This window comes from Anopheles cruzii, chromosome 2, assembly GCF_943734635.1.
Source record: "Anopheles cruzii chromosome 2, idAnoCruzAS_RS32_06, whole genome shotgun sequence".
Taxonomy (NCBI): domain Eukaryota; kingdom Metazoa; phylum Arthropoda; class Insecta; order Diptera; family Culicidae; genus Anopheles; species Anopheles cruzii.
In genome coordinates, this window is record NC_069144.1 from 4,069,564 (window position 1) to 4,088,079 (window position 18,516).

At 53.7% G+C, this 18,516-nt stretch overlaps 4 protein-coding genes across 4 annotated transcripts; 1 reads left to right on the forward strand and 3 right to left on the reverse strand.

Annotated features, from left to right (window-relative positions):
• The first annotated feature begins 528 nt into the window (after window positions 1–528).
• On the forward strand, window positions 529–2,048 carry LOC128268328 (uncharacterized). Its single transcript, XM_053005386.1, has 5 exons — window positions 529–636; window positions 1,411–1,498; window positions 1,573–1,658; window positions 1,733–1,900; window positions 1,962–2,048. Exons 1-5 carry the CDS (start codon window positions 529–531, stop codon window positions 2,046–2,048), a joined length of 537 nt encoding a protein of 178 aa, XP_052861346.1.
• An 8,163-nt stretch (window positions 2,049–10,211) lies between these two features.
• Window positions 10,212–12,893, reverse strand: LOC128275198 (uncharacterized PPE family protein PPE24-like). Its single transcript, XM_053013618.1, has 8 exons — window positions 12,692–12,893; window positions 12,316–12,459; window positions 12,096–12,230; window positions 11,610–11,780; window positions 11,245–11,523; window positions 10,943–11,182; window positions 10,710–10,853; window positions 10,212–10,384 (listed from the first exon to the last, which is right to left on the reverse strand). The coding sequence occupies exons 1-8, from the start codon at window positions 12,891–12,893 to the stop codon at window positions 10,212–10,214; spliced, it is 1,488 nt and encodes a 495-aa protein (XP_052869578.1).
• A 424-nt stretch (window positions 12,894–13,317) lies between these two features.
• LOC128275211 (uncharacterized) lies at window positions 13,318–15,076 on the reverse strand. Its single transcript, XM_053013629.1, has 3 exons — window positions 14,540–15,076; window positions 14,133–14,455; window positions 13,318–14,041 (listed from the first exon to the last, which is right to left on the reverse strand). Exons 1-3 carry the CDS (start codon window positions 15,074–15,076, stop codon window positions 13,318–13,320), a joined length of 1,584 nt encoding a protein of 527 aa, XP_052869589.1.
• A 1,313-nt stretch (window positions 15,077–16,389) lies between these two features.
• LOC128267552 (ufm1-specific protease 2) lies at window positions 16,390–18,470 on the reverse strand. Its single transcript, XM_053004418.1, has 3 exons — window positions 18,358–18,470; window positions 17,087–18,278; window positions 16,390–17,015 (listed from the first exon to the last, which is right to left on the reverse strand). The coding sequence occupies exons 1-3, from the start codon at window positions 18,394–18,396 to the stop codon at window positions 16,420–16,422; spliced, it is 1,827 nt and encodes a 608-aa protein (XP_052860378.1). The 5' UTR covers window positions 18,397–18,470; the 3' UTR covers window positions 16,390–16,419.
• Window positions 18,471–18,516: the final 46 nt, after the last annotated feature.

The window sequence follows — 18,516 nt, forward strand, 5'->3', positions numbered from 1 at the left end:
CCCCAAAACTGATCCCAGTGGGACGGAAAAGTAGCAACTAGAAACCCCGACGGTGGGACAACATCATAACGGAGCCAGCGAAAGCCGCGATGGCGCTAGTGCATTCGAAAAGAAATGAGCATCGTAATTAAGTAGAAATGGTGAAGCGTCCTCCCGCGAAGGCCAGTGAGTGACCGTGTGACCGTGTGTGTGTGTGTGTTTGAAACGAAAACAGGGACATTTCGCTTCCACCACCCCAACGCGCCCTAATGCCGCTACTATGAAGCAGCACCGGCAGCAGCAGGCCACCGTCTGGCCGGTCCGGTCCACCGAGCGCCGCCGGCCATAATCGGTGAGCGAAAGCGTGGTGCGGCCGGCCGTAGTGCTTCCAGATTTTAGTGGCCAACCGAACCCGGGAAGAGCTTGGGCACTTTTTATTGCATTCCAGATCGTTTTGCTCATTAGTGTGCTTGGGCGTGTTTTTGCGGAACACTACACTCCACTAAAAGTCAGCCGAGCAGAGAACGAGCTCGCCGAACACCGACCGTCATGAAGTCCGCCATCCTGTACCCGTACGGTCCACTGCGGGGGGCGAACGGGTGCTGCCGGATGCTGCACGCCAAGCACTTGGCCCTCACCAGCGCCATCTACACACTGGTAAGTCGCAGCCGGGCCACACGGCTAATTAAGCAAGAACGGGTTCGGCTTCGACGTATTCCGGGAATCAACCCGGGGCACATAATGTTCCCGCCATGACTTCAAACGGACGACCTACCCGATTTTCCAACCGAACGATCCGCATAATGTTTCCTTAAACTACATTTTGAAGACCACTCCGATAGGATTCGGTGGCGATTCCACGGCTTCGATTAGCTTAAAACATAAACACGCGCCCTTGATAGTTACATATTTACTAATGACCATTGGCCTAATGACGCCTAGATCACGGCTGGTGAGACGTGGACACTCCGACTTTAAAGCACTTGAAGCTGAAGTGTTCACTTTAGGGAAAGCGTTGAACATACAAAAAATTCTCGAGAGCTGTTCGTAATCGCACCGAGCGACCGGAAGTTGTCCTCCAACACAAATCATCGCCTAGGTGTGTGTGTGTGTGTGTGTAGGGTCCATCTTCGCAGAATGAATCACCAAGAGCCGAGACCAAGCGGATAGTGTTACAATTTGCCCTCGGAGATAAGACCGTGTCCGTGGGTCGGATTCCGGGCCCGGAAAACCCCCGATTTAGGACACATTTCGTATGCTACCCCGGGGGTGGCAAACTCCCCCCCTTAGGGGGATGATTGAGTGTGAATTAAACCTCCGCCACCACGGCGATCTGGAGACGGAGATTGCACGGAACTCGAATCCAACCACCGGGTGTCGATGCCACTTTTTCCAATAATCCACCCCGTTCCATTCTCGTTTCGTCCGCAGAACATTTCCATCCTGGTGGTGCTGCTGTACTCGTGGCGCATCAGCGTGAACGTGAAAAAGTACGGTGACCTGGAGGACGTCTACTACGGTGAGTGTCCCCGGGTGGGTTTGTCTCCCGAACCGAGCCCTGATGGTGGTTTCGGTGGTTTCTCTCACCCGCAGGGGTCCAGATAGCGTACTTTGCCATCATCGGCACGCAGTGTTCGATGATTCTGCTCAGCGTGGTGCTCATTTTCGGCATCTACCGGGTAAGTGACGAATCGGTCCGCAGGCCGGCGACCAAACCCCCGTCTAACCCGACTAACGGTTTCTTCGCGCGCAGGAAAACATCGGTCTGGTGGTACCGTGGATTATCGGGTTCATCACCTTCATGGCGCTGGAAGCGGTCGCCATGGTGTACTCGAACGTTCTGCGGGACCACGTCAACCGCCAGTTCGATTCGCTCTGCAAGGCGGAGGTGGCGTTCTTCGTGGCGCGTGCCGTCATCAATGTAAGCGCGCCGGGAATTACTCCGGAAAAGGGCAATTGACTGGATTCGATCCCATTCCCAGATACTGGCCATGTGGGCCGTCACCCGGTTCTACAACCTGCTGCGGGCCGGCGTCACCTGGAAAGGGCCGGAGCTGATCGAACTATGACACAACTCGAACGAGACGGAGAAGACGCTCGCGTCGTTCCGCGACGAGACGCACCTGATCGTGCGCATTCCGGGCCCGGACCCGGACGACGGCCCGGATTGCGGTGGCCTGCGGGGTGACGACACCGATGACAATATGCTCGGCAGTGCCGCCCATCCTCGCTGGACGGCGGACGAGGATGACGAGGACGACGACGGCGGCGGTGGCCGTAGTGCGGCCGGCAGTGGCAGCGACGAGGACGACTCGCTCCTGGTGGCGTACGACAGCAATTCGGTGGCGTCCGTTTGACAATATCACAAGCTCCTGCGGTACGCCACGGTCGAGTTTCTGCGGCAGGCGGACAGTGCCGTGTTGTTGTTTCTGATCATATTTTGTATCGAGGTTTACGCGCAGATTTATATATTTTTCTAAGCCCGCAGAACTCGGCCGGAGGGAGACGCAGGAGAGGTCGCACCCGCGATTAGCAAAATTCAGCAAAAACCAAAGAGAGAGAGCAAAGTTATAGGTGTTACGTAACAGAGGGCGGGAGAGAGACAGAGAGACCTATAGGTAAGTGAAGTTGTGAAGGGAAAAGGGGACAAGAAACTAACAAATAAAAGTATTGTAACTATCAGTCCGCGGCAAAATGGAGGCCGGGCAGTGCCACGGGCAGCTTTTGTACATAGAGAGGTGAAGGACGGCAAAAGACGCTAAAAGATACAAACTATTATACATAGATTTAGTACATAGATATATTATATATATTGAGCTATCGTGTAGCGTATGTTTAAACGTGCAAAAGTTGTTAAATCACGACGGCGAAGGCGAGGACGATGCAAAATAAAGCAGAATCAAAGAAGCGAAAGCCAAAGGTTACATCAAAAGAGAAGCACTTTGTGGTAATTCAATCATTTAAACCGCGAAAGAAAGGATTGCCAAACCGATCGATTCAGCCCAAGGCACTCTGGTCTCTGGTCCTCGGAGTGTGTTTGTGACCTGATCCTGAAGTTATTACGGGTGGGATTTTCGAGAACACCCGGGTGGCTTTTCACCAACACCCAAAGTTTCATTAGCCCCGTGGTGCCTGGTGTTTCCCCCTAAGCCGATAAGGAGATCGTAATTAAACAAAGCTCGTGCCAGGCAGGCCAACATCTGCCGAATAACATTCGCCTCTCGGGACACTGGTTGCCGTCATTCCCGGAATTTGTAATACTTCAACCACACGGCGCAATGATGATGCTTAGCATGCATCCTGGAGGCACTTCGCAAGCATCACATCGCATCGGGCGAACAACAAAAGGTCCGGTCCGGTCCGGAGCAAAGGTCCACCGGGCAGGCAGGCCAGGACCACAAGAACCACAACGGGCTTGTGTTGGTCAGTAACAAATTACAATGGTGCACTGGTTTCCGCCCCTCCACTCGACTCCTTTCTTTCCGAGACCGACTCCCGAGGGACCGGGTTCTATCTCGGTGCTTTGATTTGAATGCAACGTGCATGCTTTGACTTCGAAACGACTGTGTCGGTCCGATGGCAGGGCCATCGTGCCGGACGACTGCTTTGAGCTGTCCGAGGAAGTATTAAGGTGTTGCACAGGAACGGAACTTTCGACAAGTGGAAAACTCCCCAAAAGCTGCGATCATCGAGTAGCACACTTTCTGCAGTGGTCCTCCGTCAATCGGAGTGGCCCTTCATCATAACGTTGGAGAAACTTTTGTGAACTTTTGAAACTCTTTCCAGGTGCCAGGCCACAGCAATGCGATCAACAAAAAAAACATTGTTATAAATTCATCATGGCCTCGAACCGTACACCGAACGAGCTACCGAGCGCCATTCCGAACGGATACCTTCTCTCGACGGTTCGAGGAATTCGTGACAGGTACCGGGCGGCAGGATCCAGACATCCCAACCCAGGATCGCAAGAGTCAACATCAAAATAAAATTTAATACCCTTGTATACCACATGGCACTGGCATCCCCGGCCTCGGGCTGAACTAGATGTTCGCAATCGACGCCAGGCCTCCGGGTCCTGGGCCACACGTCAGGCTGCGTCAGCTTGTTGACAGACCAATAAATTTCCACCGACCGACTGGGCCCCTAGAAGCCACTTGCGAGCCCAGTGCCGAGCTGCATTCCGAGCCATCTGCATTTCATTTTTCACCGATAACAAATGAATGCAGACGAATGCTGACTGCCCTTTCGCCGGCGGCCCATGCTTGGGGTCCTGTGGTCGGGACGGGGCCAATCTGAGTGATGACTCCGTTCCCGCACGGGTTTTGCAGCTGGGGAGAACATTACGATCCGGATCGACGAATGGAGGACCGTAGTTCCCGCACACACCGTGCTTTCGTGTTCATTTTCATTCATGTTCCATGATGGATGAGGTACGTTTTATGGCCACGACTGCACGAGGGCAAACCACAGCAAAGTTCGCACGCACCACGGACGCGCAGCACGTACAGCAGCACCGTTTCCCAGCGTTCGTTGTCCCAGATAGAACAGCGCTACACACTTGGCGCACACCGTTTTTCTTCGGCGATAAACGTGGACGCCGCTCCGTGGAAGAAAACACTCCGACCAACGTTAAATGGTGCGCCATTACACATTAAGATTCCTGGTGCGGGGAGAAATAAAGAAAACACTAATACCCCGCATCCGGTTACAATGCGGCCGAGTCGAGGGAGCCGGGAGTCCAGAGCCCCATTACGGGCATTGTTTCAAGAAACAGGATTGCGCCTTGTGCCCGGCACCGGCACTTTAGATTGAAACTCATCAAGGTGAGGATCCCGGCCCGGACGCCAGATACTGAAAAGGCCCGGCCCTTCGGCCCGGCATCGAGAAGACAGAAAACTCCATTAGAAGAAGGACGTCTGTTCGTACTCAAGCCAGGTGGCCTGGCCAACGGTTAGAACAAACTTTAGCATCCTGCGTCACACACATCCTCTCGCCGGAGCCAGAGCACCGCCGCCGGTCGCCGTTAAGGGTTAAGGTCAACAACTGATTGTTGAATGTTTTAGCCCAAACCACATGGCCCCCCTGGGAACACATCGTGACTTCGGTGCCTTGAAGCCCCTGGCCCGCAAACTTTTACGCCAAAATATTGAATTTCCATTCGCGCGACATTTACGACATTAGAAAATTAGACCTCGTCCCCGTGGGGGAAAGTAGTTCCTGGTGCCTGGTGCCGTTTTCATCGACAAAGTTTGTTACCACAGCACACGGCACAGCAGGAACAGCTGAAATCTTTCCCGGCCAATTTCCAGGCCGCTCTCTGGTAGGTGTTGGTGTTTCTTGTTGGAAGTTGTTGCGCCCACACGAGGTTGACCGTTTTGGCCCTCCCATTTAGCCCTCTCCAGGCCGACGAACAACCAGGGGCACCGTGTGGTGAGGCTTTTTGCTACCGACTTTTGGTCCGCGTCTTCGGGTGAGCCCATCACCGTATCACCGAAACGTGTCCGAAAACGGCACGAGCCCCGAACCCATCCCCAGGGGAGGGAGAAGCGTGACCGCGCTTCGATGTGGCCACAGGCACGTGTTACGACACGATATCTTCACGATACCGAGCTCCGGTCCGGATTGCAGCCCGTCCCGGCGGACCGTGTTTGGAGTGATTGGAACCCCAATAGGGTAGGGTGAAGCTTTCGGTGGACAAAAAGTGCCACGGCTCATTATCTACTTCCGGAACGTGGAGCGTCGGTCGGCCGGGCTTCGTCTTTCTTTAAAGCTCGAACGTAAAAAACTCGATACTATCTTGCCGCTACGTGCCCTCGTTCGGTAGCCGTGCTTCAAATCGGCATTGGTTCTGTGCGCAACGGCGCTGGTGAGTATTTAGTAGCCTTTAAGTGTTTTACCATTTATCCGGTAGGTTACGGAATGCAAACAAGAAACCATGAGCCAATTAATTGTAGGCTTTCGATGAATTGGAATAAAATTCGTAAACACAAAGCGCACGCATGAGAGTTACACTGAAAGTCAACGAAGAGTCCACAGCTACCGCGTACAGCATCCGGACAATATTGTGCCAACGAAGCATTCCAGAGCCGAAGTCGGCAATAAACCCTGAACAAGCAATATTTCGTCGACTGTAATTTGGGACACTGCGTATTTGATTACAAGGGGTGGGTATCGTTCCACGAGTGCTGCCGGTGGAATCCATAATCCTCGCGAAGCTAATCCAGTAGCGCCGGTCTCGACTTACCGTGGTCGTTGTCCACACAAACAGCAAACAGAGTAACGGTGGGGAATTTGCTCTGTCGGTCACGTTCGATTGTGTGAAATTTTCGGCCGGATAACTGGACCATTCGGAGGCTTTGGCCAGTACTTGGTCGTCCCGTTAGTCATCGCTTATAACCGTGTGGTACTCACGGTTGGGGCCATGGGGCCAACGGCGATCGTTATCGATAAATTGAAGGCGACAAACAGTAGCATCCACCACATGGACGGCCGACCCCAGGTTGGGATGGGTTGGGACAGGACCGACTTCGACACTGCCAGCAGATAGCCCAGCTCGAGTAGTGCCATCGCCGAGTGTAGCACAATGTACGGACCCGACAGCCACCGTTGATCCTGTTGCGGCAGATGGGATACGAAAGAGAACGTTAGTCACACCGTGGCTAGGGAAGCGTAACGGATCCGTCGAGTTCTACCGTCAGCACACCGACCGCACTGGCCACGTTCGCGTAGATGCTCAGCAGCGATACAGCCAGCGCCAAATTGACACGCAAGTCCTCGGGAATGTGCGGCAACTGGCGCCATCTCGCCCGATACTCCCAGCCGGATGTCGACAGTACCCCGTGCAGAAGCAGCACCTTCAAAAAAGGGAAACGAATCACCCTCCAGAGATCTAGTTAAAACGCAGACCCCAAATAGAGTAATGAGTTTACGCGACTTCCGGTGACCCCGATGACCACTCGCGTACCGATTCCGTGACGTTGATCAGAACCGCGTACCAGCGCAGGTAACACCGAGCCGTGCTCCACCAGCTATTCGGTGACCATTCCGCAAACAACAGGCCTACCGCCGACCATGACCACGCTTCCAGCCAGCGCGGCAACGGTAACTCTTGATTTGGAGAGCCTCCCGTGGGCACGTTCCACTCCGGGTGCCACGATACGGTGGTCGGTGGGTACTCACAAAAACAATCGAACATTGTGGCGAAGGTTGTTGTTGTGCTGCCGATGCCGATATTGAGGACCGCAAATTGCCAGCCTTGGGGCAGCTTCGGAGAGTTTCGAAGTGCGACAAATAGCAACCAGCGTTTGAAGTGACGCAAAGCATAGGCTACTGCGGTCGGCGATGCAACAATGTGTACAGACACCGTCACTTTTGCCAACAGGAGTACCATCGACGTAAGCTGTGGCTTTTCAAAACTTTATTTTAAACGACGTACACTTGGAGGAATTTATTAACCCTACCATAGGAACCGCAACAATTCTGGCACTAATGAACTTTCCATTTCCGTACGGTCCACCGTTTCGTGCCCGGCCGATGATTCTCGGGGAGCGTCTGCTTCGGAGACGCCACTTTTCGACGGATTCACGGTGCTGCCGTCTGGTAATGGGCTCGTTTTGAAGTTTCCCGCTCCAGCGTCAGTTACTCGGTTAAAGTACAGGTCTTCTAGATATTCTAGCCGCCGCACCAGGGACACCGCACGCTCAACTATCCCATCCAGATATGTGAGGGCGCTGCGCAGGGTTGACACTAAACGCTCGCCAATGTTCGCCTCGATCGGAAGAAGTGGTTCAACTTCAAGAACACTGCGGAGTGTTTCCTTGGTGACCGTCGGAGGGTTGACTGACTGTTGGGTTTCTCTTGATGACGGGTTCTTCGCGTCCAACGCTCTCGCTTCTGAAGCCAGCGATGCGATTGATGCTGCAGGCCTGATGCAAATCGCTAGCTGCCCGTGGAACTCTTCGCCCGGAGCGCAGCGATTTTGGAGAAACCTAAAATGGTGTCGAATCGGATTAGTGCTTCGTTTCGATATAGGTCCTTCGAAAGGTCTTACCGGCCATTGTGATACGTGTAGTACACGGCCCGATCCTGTGTGTCACCGAAACGGCGTTCCAGATTGTGGACCACCCGCCCATCCGCTACCGTTTGACGGAGTGCTCGGAACAGCGGAAACGAACCCTTGTCGCACACGTTCTCCGCGTCGTCGTAGTTCAGCAGCAACAGGACGCCTTTCGCGTGCAGATCCTGCGCTTGGGCGGTACGCTTGCGGACCGTGTCCTCGTTGTCGTACACGATCGCTCCATTGCCACCGAACAGCGAGCACGTGGAGCGCAGCTTGGTGGTGGAAACGAACGCTTGACCACCGCACTTGGCCGCTCGGTCGGTGAGCAGCTCACAGACCTGACCGTACGACAACACTCCAACCCGGCTACGTTGCAGCGATCGGGTGGTCCGATAGTTACGCGGATCAAACACGACTCCCACCGTGAGCACACTAAGTACGATCTTCTCAATGCTTAGACCCTGTCGCACCAGCCGGTGGATCGGTTCTGCTGAGTAGTCTCGCAACCGGAACTCCGCACTCGACTCGGTTGTGGCCACTTGGTCACTTGGTTTGTCTACCCCAATCACACTCACTATGTCCAGTTGATCGTTGATTGTGCCCAGCAAGGTATTCCCGGGGCCCAGCGAGTGACAGCCAATCGTGGTGCTGATGACGTACTTCGCCCCCAGTAGTGTCCTTAGCTTCCGGAGAAACTGACCGTACCGCAGTTGTCCGGACTGATCGAGTAGCGCTACGTCGTAGTCAAGATCCACTCCATCGAGGCCGTTATCGCGCAGTGCGATGCTGATACGATCGGACAGGTTTCGGTGCGCCATTGTGGTGACACTCACCTCGACGGGCAGCGCGATCGTCAGCAGAATATCCGCTCGGGGGTTACATCTTTTCATGGCGCTGATTCGGGAGAGTTCTGAAAAAGACCACTATCATTTTAATATAACGCGTCACGTAACGCCTCCTCGTTACGCTACTTACCTTCGTTAGTGAGGACTGTCGATTTATCGATATCAAACAAACTACTGCCGACGATGAATGTGGTGCAATGGCAAAGCTGCTCAGCCATCCGAACACCGATCGGCTGGTGCAGTTGAATCTGGCAAATGGTATCCAACGCCATCGCGCCCTCGAGCACCCACAGTGCGGTCAGTGTGACTGTCAGAGCCCGCATCGTCACGTCAACCTGTCCCGGAGGCTGGCAAAGCGGCGCTTCTTTTATAGACTCCACAGAATCGTGGAAAAGGGAAAGACAACTTCGCCACAGATCGATCCGTTTGCCCGAAAGTGCCACGTTCTCACGTGCTCTAATGGGCCGGTAGATAAGGCTGCCGCGATGTCTTCTGTGAGCACGGTCGGCACAGGCTCGTGCCCAGAGTGTGCCCCATTTCACAGAGACCAACCAGTTGCCAGAACCACAGCCCGGACGAAACACGCTCGGTGTGTTGCGCGGATTTAATTATCTGTATCACTTTCGGTGTTCCCGGCCAGAAATGTGTGTGTATCCATGTGGTTACAGCCTTGAACGATTTCGATTCGGCACAGTGGCCCACCGCCAACCCCCCGTAATCCGTAAGTCGCTTGGCCACATAAATCTTGTCGGTCCCCCAGCTCCACGAGTATGTGACCAGCTTCAGTTTCGTGAAGGACCAGCATCGCCCGTAATACTGGGGATGGCCGAGTCTTTTATTCATTTGATCTCGTCCTTAATGAAATGAAACCATTTCATGAATATTTAAGCCGGTGCCCGTGTCCGTGCCGCCGGTTTCCGCACCACCAAAACACCCGGTGTGCCGGTTGTTGTTCGGATGTCCGAGTCGGACGAAAATTTCAATTGGAAAGCGGTTTATGAGGGCGCGGGTGTGTGTGAGTATTTCGTTTCGCTTTATCGAACATGGCAATCGGACAGAAACATTATTCATATACCACCCGCAGACCGTTCCATTCCCATGGCGGAATAGATTAAGGCGACGGAAGATTGGGAAGCTTTTCACGAAAGTTATTTGGTGCTCTCAGTTCTTTGCTTCTCCTTCGTCGTGTCCAGATGGTATGATACAGTATGAAGGACTACGGATAAATCGAGGATGATGCTAAGCCCAACAGACGGTTCAGTTGAAGCTAATTAATATTGCTTTCATTAAATAAACTATCTTACGCTCTAACGACCACGCCGGGCCTACTATAGGATGCCATCGAGTAGCGTAGGAATTGTGACCGGCGGCAGTGTGACCGGCAGTGTGATCGGCAGTGTAACCGTCGGCAGTGTAACAGTTGGCAGCGTGATAGTTGGTAGAGTTATCGGGGGTATAGTGATCGGCGGGATTGTTATTCCACCCGAGCCCGAACCTGAACCTGAAATGAAGAAGCAAAAATCAGAAAGCATGCCCCAGAAATTCAGCGTATCTCATAGAAGGTGAGTGATCGTGTGATAGAATGCAGGATGCAGGATAGAATCTACGTTAGGGGTTCAGCAAAAAGACAGGGGAAAAGATAACGGAATCATTCCTGTGTTGAACCTACCGAGCAAATTCTGCAAAAGCCCCGTTAAGCTCGATGCCAGAGTTCCGATACTCGGAAGACCCCCTACACGATGTGTTGCAAGAACAAAATGGAAGGCATTTGAATAAAAGTCCTTTTTGCTGTTACCAAAAAAGGCCAAGTATCGAAAGAAACATACCCAGCAGGCTCTCCAGCAAGCTCAACACAACCGGCACCACTCCACTCAGCAGCCCCAGATTGGACTGCAGATCGGCGAGGATGCCTAGCGCTGACGTCGGCAGGGGAAGCGAAGACAGTGTCCCTAGCAGCGAGGGCAGCAGTACTTCGGATCGAAAACGAGACGGAAAAACAACCGAAAAGAACGGTTTCATTAAGATGGCCTTTTTAGAGCTTTTCAGGGCGTCAACCTACCGAGAAGCAGTGGAAGCAATGTGATCAGCGCCGGTAGCAGATCACTGAGCAGATCCACGTTGGCCTGGACCGATAGCGAAATTCCAGTGCCACCCGAACCCAAACTCGGTAGCGTTATGGAGGGTAACGTTATGGCCGGTAACGTTATGGCCGGCAATGTGACCGGAAGCGTAATCGGTGGCAGAGTAACGGGTGGTATTGTTACGGGTGATAACGTTACTGGCGAAAGTATCGATCCACCTTGGAAAGAAGGACGAATAGACTATAGATTTGGAACTTTGAAAGTTCTACCGGCACCTTACCAAGCAGGCCCTGCAGAAGGTTCGAGACTATCTGAAGCAGCTGCTGTACCAAACCCAAATTGGCCGACACCGCAATGCCACAAGCACCGGATGGTTGGGAAACGATTGGTGAAAGGGTTATGGAAGGCAGCGTTGGCAGGGTTATCACCGGTAGTGTTACAGTTATCGGCGGTATGGTGATGGGCGGTAAAGTTATGGGTGGAATCGTAATGGGCGGTATCGTAATGGGCGGTATAGTGACCGCGGGCGAAGTAGCACACTGCAGCTGCGATGCGCAACCTTTCGGGTCAAAGATGAGTAGTGCCGAATAAGTTAGGAATGGGTTGAAACTAAAAGACAGAATCTGACTTTTGTACTCCACATACCCAGCAGGTTCTGCAGAAGAACCGTGATGAGAGCCACAATCTGCTGCACCGCACTGCTGCTGGTCGTTTGGACGGAACAGGTCGGAGGTAGCAGCGTTACGCCAGGGCAGAGCGGCAGCGACTGTCCGCCGGTTAGTATGGATCCGATTCCGAGTGAAGAACTTCCGCCTCCTGCACGAGAGATGCAGAGTAAGGTAAATGTAACCACTCTCAAGCAGCCCACAAGTCTCTTCAAACGCACCTAATAATCCCTGCACTGCTTGACTAACAACCTGCAACAGGTCCGGCACGACGCCACCGGTCTGACCCAACAAACCGCCTGCAAGTGGAAGTCCCTGCAAAAGTGATCCAGTTCCTCCGGTAAGGGATCCCAGGCCCAGCGGAAGCGAAACCCCTGCTACTCCGCTGCTACCACCACCTGAAGGAATCCGTAAGGCGCACCGTTCAGTGCCAGCGCCAGTAAAATCGAAGCCAACGAAACCTTACCGAGAAGTCCTTGTACCGCTTGGCTCACGGTTTGCAGAAGCTCCGGTACTACGCCGGCATTTTTCAGCTGTCCCAACAGCACGTTGATGCCAGACAGTGGCGATTGGGCGATCGGTAGAGCTCCACCCGTCCCACCTGAACCCAGCGAAGTGAACAGAACAGAGGACAGAGGTTAAGATCCAATTCTGGCAAGGTTTGGAGCAATTCTGAAATGACGCACCCAGAAGGCCTTGCAACGCTTGGCTGACCACTTGCAGCAGATCCGGAACGACGCCGTTGTTCTGCAGCTGCCCTAGAAGAATGTTATTGATGTTGGGCAGTGTTACACCGGCCACCGGCAAGGCACAGGCCACGGTTTTGCTTCCTGCGTGATCGCACGGTTGAAAGGCATTATGGAACACGATTAGAAAGAACGCGACGAATATCTGCCGAGGCACAGAGCGACATCGAAAGAAAAGCAGTACAAAAAGCATGAGGACTACAGAGTGAGATAGGTAGAGCGAGAGCGAAGGTGGACGAAAGAAAACCAGACGAGGTCATTCAGGATCCTGCTAGCGTTGATTAAAATCTCAACACACACTCACTCCGCAACCTACCTGTGGTCGTCTGCAGGATTTGAAAAATGATTTGCAACAGGCCAGTGACGAGACCGTTGCTGGTTTGGGGACACTGACAGATGGGACATGCGGCCGGAACAGTCGGGCCCATCGGAAGTGTGACTGTCGGAACGGTCGGTAGCGTGATCGTCGGTATGATGATCGTTGGTATAATGATCGGCGGAATTGTTATAGGCACCATTATCGGCATCGGTACTGGTACTGGTATCGTTACCGGCGGAACAGGCACCGGGCAAGGAGTGTTGCATTGCGCTAGTGCTTCGAGACAAACGAGAACATAATGTAGAGTACTTTAGACTTACGAACAGAAAAGATGTGAAACGGATTCGGAGAAAGAGATACTGTACCCATAGTAGGATAACAAGGAAAGAGTGATAAGACACAGAAAAAACAGTAGTAGAGGTAGGTAGTAGTATTTTTGGAGCTTTATTGGTAGGCTAGACAGGATTGTGGCATTTAAAACGGAAAGATGTAAAGCAGGTAAAGTAATGTAAGGCCGCTCCTTGTTCGGTATCAATCCCCTTCCTGGGGCCAAATGTTGGCACTGACGCTACCGTTGTGAGGTTTTGAGTGTTTTTTCTTCAATTTGGCCATTAAATTCCCCATTAGCCGAGTAATCCACCTGCTAGTCCACCACCAAGGCCCCCAGCTAAGGCTACGGGTGCTCCGACTACATTACCGGCCACGTTACCGCCCACGCCTCCCGTTACGCCACCGAGTATGCCACCAACGTCGACGCCACCACCACCTACACCTGCCACATTACCAACCAGTGCTTGCAGCAGGTTCGAAACCGTAGCGATAAGCGCAGTAAGCAGATTGGAGTTGTTCTGTAAGTTATTCAAAGTGTTCGTGGTGGAGTTGACGGCGTTGTGGCCCAGCAGAAGGCTCGACAGCAAATTGTTGACCGTCTCGACCAGTTTGTTCAGTGCCGGTTTGAGATCCTTCAAAACGTCCGACAGCACTCCCGCCGTATCATCCACCCCGATATCTATGAGCAGCTGTACCAGCTTCGAGAACTGGCCCGTACCGTTGAGGGCGAGTGTGAGGTTCTTCAGCACGTCGCAACAGCAAGCGCTGTTGCTGCCGTTATTGTTGCCGCCTCCACCGCCGTTGTTTCCACCGCCACCACCGGTGTTGTTAAGGCACAAACAATTCGGGTTGCCGTTGATCGGGAACGGAATCGGGTATGGAATCGGTACCTGGCCCGACGGAAGGGAACCAGAAACCGTACACGTCGTTTGGTTGCAGTTCACGTACATAAACGGGGCGCAAGTGCTCTTGCACAGATCAAACGAGTAGCCAGGTTGGCAGTCGTGCGGCTTTTTGCTGTGAACGAGGACAAGGAAAAGAAAAGGGGGAATGTAGCAAATTGCCGAGCGGTCTGGGTAAGACGGGTCTCAAGTAAAACGATCCTCACTATCCGTGGTCGCAGGAGTAGTACCGCCCGCAGTCACGGGTATCGCGCACGAATCCCTGGAAGTTACACTCGGCGTTCGGGCAGAGACGATCCAGCACCTTGCGGAACAGCGGGTACGGCCCGTCGCCGCATTCGTTGTTCACATCGTCCCGATCCAGCTGTACGACTGCTCCGAACAAATTGTGCTGCTCGATATTGCTCAGTACGTCGCCAACCGAATGTTCCATATTGAGTGGGCAGTTTATCGACGCAGGATACGGAACGGCCAGCAGCACACGATGCCGAGCCAGCCCGAACATGAGTGCACTGGTCAGGGTTGACGACTGTGTGAACGGACAAACGAAAAGCGGGTTAGTATTTTCTGTGTTTCGCAAGATCTGCCGGCTTTTCGCTCAGGTCCTCATTACCTGCACGGCGGAATTGATTGTGACGAAGTCGACCGCTCGGTTAAACGCCTCAATCAGCTGCGGTTCCGGTTGGCAACTGGCCATCGTCACCATTATGACGTACGTGTTGCCCAGGAAGCTACGCAGCTGCTCGATAAACTCGGCATAGGTGTGCTGGGAGACGTGGGCCTGCGACGGATCGCACTGCAGGTCCAGCCCCTTGAAGCCACTCTTTTGCAGCTGCTTGCGGATCGTTTCCACCAGCGTGTCACGTCCCTTCGCCGTCTGGATCATGTTGCCAAAGTATTCACAAGAGCTCGGTCCCCCGTACAGCGAGAAGAGACGATTGCGGCTGTCGTGGCCGTTGCTGTTTTGGAACATTGGCCCCACTCCGTTCTGTGTACTCTCGACAGGATACACCTCGTACAAGCACTCTTTCAGCACGTGGCTGTTGCCAACCGTCAGTGGATCGCGCACCCGGCAGATGACGCCACACGTTTTGCCCGCACTGACCCCACTGCACAGCACCACCGCCAGCGCCACCAACACGGGAACCATTTTGTCTCCTGCTCAGGCACTCAGGCAGTCCGAAAGTCAACTATTTTCCACTATTACTTTGTGGCCCACTCTAGCAAAGCGGCGAGGCACCAACCACTCGGGAAGCACTACCACAAATGGTCGCCAAACGAAACCGTTGCAACACTTTTCAGGGAACTACACTTCACCGCTGCTCGGTGCGCTCTGTACACCACTGTGACGCACGGCGGCCATCTTATATAACCCGCGCACCCCAAATTTCACCCTCTCCCCGAAGACCCATGGGGGTCTCCGGGTGGCCACCGTGCGGCCACCAAACAATGATGGTGATAGTGGCAGCCACTTCGTTTCGGACCTCGGTTGTTCAGCCGCGGTTTTATCGGTTTTGGAAAATACAACACCGCGCCTGAGCCTGGAACCTGCGAATTTTCACGCATCTTTGATAAAGGGCCCTCCCGGAACTTGACCCACGGAGTCCGCCGAAAACCTCAATCGGCCGCTGGCTGGAAACAGTAAGCTTTCGAGCAAACTCTGCGAGGGGCTTCGGGGTGATGCTTGCTTTTTAGTTTATTTGCGTTTACCTCAGGGCGGACGTGATCTTCAAGCAATTCGACACTGATCGGCACACGGCGGTGCCTTCAGAGCAGCACGCCGATTATCACACCCAGGGGTGCAGATTAGGCTCGTGGTTTATGTTACCGCGCAGCGCTGGAGCCACGCATCCGATAGAGTATCCACTGCATCTCAGTGGCTCAGCTCGACGCCGTCGTTCCGTGGGACGGAACAAAGGTCGCTGCACCGCAGCGGACGACGGAATTCGACGATCATCGCGTAGCATTCCAGCAGTGCCAAAGGGCGCACCACAAAGTCGCGTCATCTGCACGTGCAGAGCACTTTTTGTGCCCCTGTCGCCGCTGCTGATTGCGCAATAAGCAGCGTCGGGGTGTACCCAAAACGTTGCAAAAGGGCACGAACCACGAATCTCACACCGGGCACTGGCCGCACCGAAGCTCGCGAAGTTTACTTTTGCAGTTGCGACAATGTTTTCGTTGAAAATTATTTTCAAACAGACCCACCGGAATGGCACCGCTGATTGGCGACCGCGTGGAGAGTTTAAACACCAGCGTGATAGAAGCTCACTTCCGTTTCCGGAGCACGATCGGACGTGGGGTGCATTTTTTAACGTAATGAACGATGTGATACGTAGTAATCAAGCCGAGCAACGCCGAGCGCCGTGGAGTGTGAATAAATTTCGTAAATATTCTGCCTCTTAGATAAATGCATATGAAACACGTAAATTCTTTTATTATTACCCATTCAACCGAAGCATACATTCTCAAGCCATGTCACACCCCACTTGGCCTTCATATCATTGCTGGCCGCTGCGGCATGCAGAGGTTGTAGTACGAGCTTTTGTCCCAAAAATCGCCGCCCTTCCAACCGCACCATCCCTTCGACAACACCGGCCCCAGTTCGTCCACGCCCGTGTAGTGCGGGTCCAGAATGAGGAACTTGGTCTGTCCCTCGTCGGCATCGAGCGACACGCCAAGGATGGTGTGCGCCAGCACTCCGCCGCCGATCATGATCGGTGTGCCCTGCAGCTGGAAGTGGTGCACCAGTTCCCGGCCACGCATCGCCAGCTCGGCCCCGGACGCGACGTGCATGATGCGGGAATCGACTCCGACGAACTCGTTCAAACAGATCGACACCTCCGTCGAACCGATCCACTGGCGGGAACCGACAAACGACGGCTGCTTATCGCCAACGCGCACCAAACACTTCTGGATGTCGGCGTGCGAAGGAATCGTCTGGTCAGTGCTGTAACCCTGCCGATTGAACCACGAGATCAGCGTCTGCAGCGAACGGTACGCACAGCCCCAACCCTTGTCGTCGAACTCGTCCTGCATGTAGTGGTGATAGCTGTAAACCCCATCGACAATCGCCGTCTGTCCGTCGGGATCTGTAACAAACGCAAGGAGCCGAGTGTATTAGCTTTACGCAATGCCTCCCATTGTGAGCGGTAAAACTTACACGGCACCGCCAGCGTTTGGTGAGGATTTAGCAACAGTTGCTTGTTGCCATGGAAATGGTAAGCGTTGCCCTTCCGGAAGAACGGTCTGTTGGTGGGGAGCGCAAACTGTTTGTGCAATGCGGCCCGTTGTGCCTGCAGGAAAGGGTCCGTTTCCGGTAGCTGATCGCCGTACGGGTACACGCAGGTCACAAAGTGACCGAGCTCGCGAGCTAACACGTGGAAACACTTCGGGACGAAGCAGCGCTTCAGTTCGCGGAGCTGCTCAAGCAGCGCCAATTCGATCAGACCCAGCGAACGGAACACAGTCTCTACCATGGCGAAAAACAGCCGCGAAACCTTTGTGTCCCGGTGCAGCATCGCGAGACAGTCGACCTGGATCGGTATCTTCACCGTCTGGCCCTCGTTGCGGTTGTCGATCGTGACATTGCAGGCATCGCGCCGTAGCTGCTTGTCCGAATCGTCGATCGATTTCTTCAGCAACACTTCCACATCGATCACGCGGTACTCGGTTAGCGGAGCGGTGGGTTTTTGTGCTTTTTTCGTCACCTTCACGCCGGGTACACCGAATCCATCGTCCCGCTCGGCGGCGGGAGCCGTCGTGAGGCGGTGTAGCGATTCGACGTTCTCCTCACAGCTAATGCCCGCCGTACGGTGCTGGTTAATCATCACGTCCGAGGCCGGCGCACGAACGTTGAAGGCCACGTCACCCATTGCCACCCGCCGCCGCAAGCGTACCGCATTTTCGCTAACAGATTTTGGCGACTGCTCGCAAAACATGGCCAACGTGCACTGGATGCGCAGGAGGTAGAACTCGTCAAAGAGAATCGTTTGGGGGACCGATTGACACTCGATTTTGGTCAGTTTGCCCTGCAGGTAGATGTACGTTCGTAGCGACGTTCGATCGCACGGGGTTAGAAGGTGCAGAAAAACGGGAAAATCCGTAATGTCTGCCTCTTGCGGCATTTGCGCTAAGATGAACTCTTCCACGCCTTCCAATGGTCCGACCTTCACCCAACCGTAGAGATCCATCTCGCACGGAAGATTCCGCCGGGCGCCCGTTCTCATGCCATCGTCATCCGGTGGTGTGTCGTTTTCGGGCATCTTGCAGAAACCTAAAATCGTCGGCATTATACTGCCGTCCAGCGACCCAAACAGCTGCCCGGTACATGGTTCCTTGATCGAAACGATCCGCTGCAAGTGGGGAACGCAATCAGATGGCTTGTTCGACGATTGGAGCACCACTCAACACATAGACACGAGTCAATATTACCTTCAGGACATGCTCGGATACTCGCAACGTATCCGTCATTTTATCGTAGAATGCTAAACCGCTGGAAAAACTTAAATGCAAATCGGAATGCGTTTTCTTCACAACCAGCCTCAAAGACTACTCGACGTAAACAACTACGTGTCAACAAAAAAAAATGGG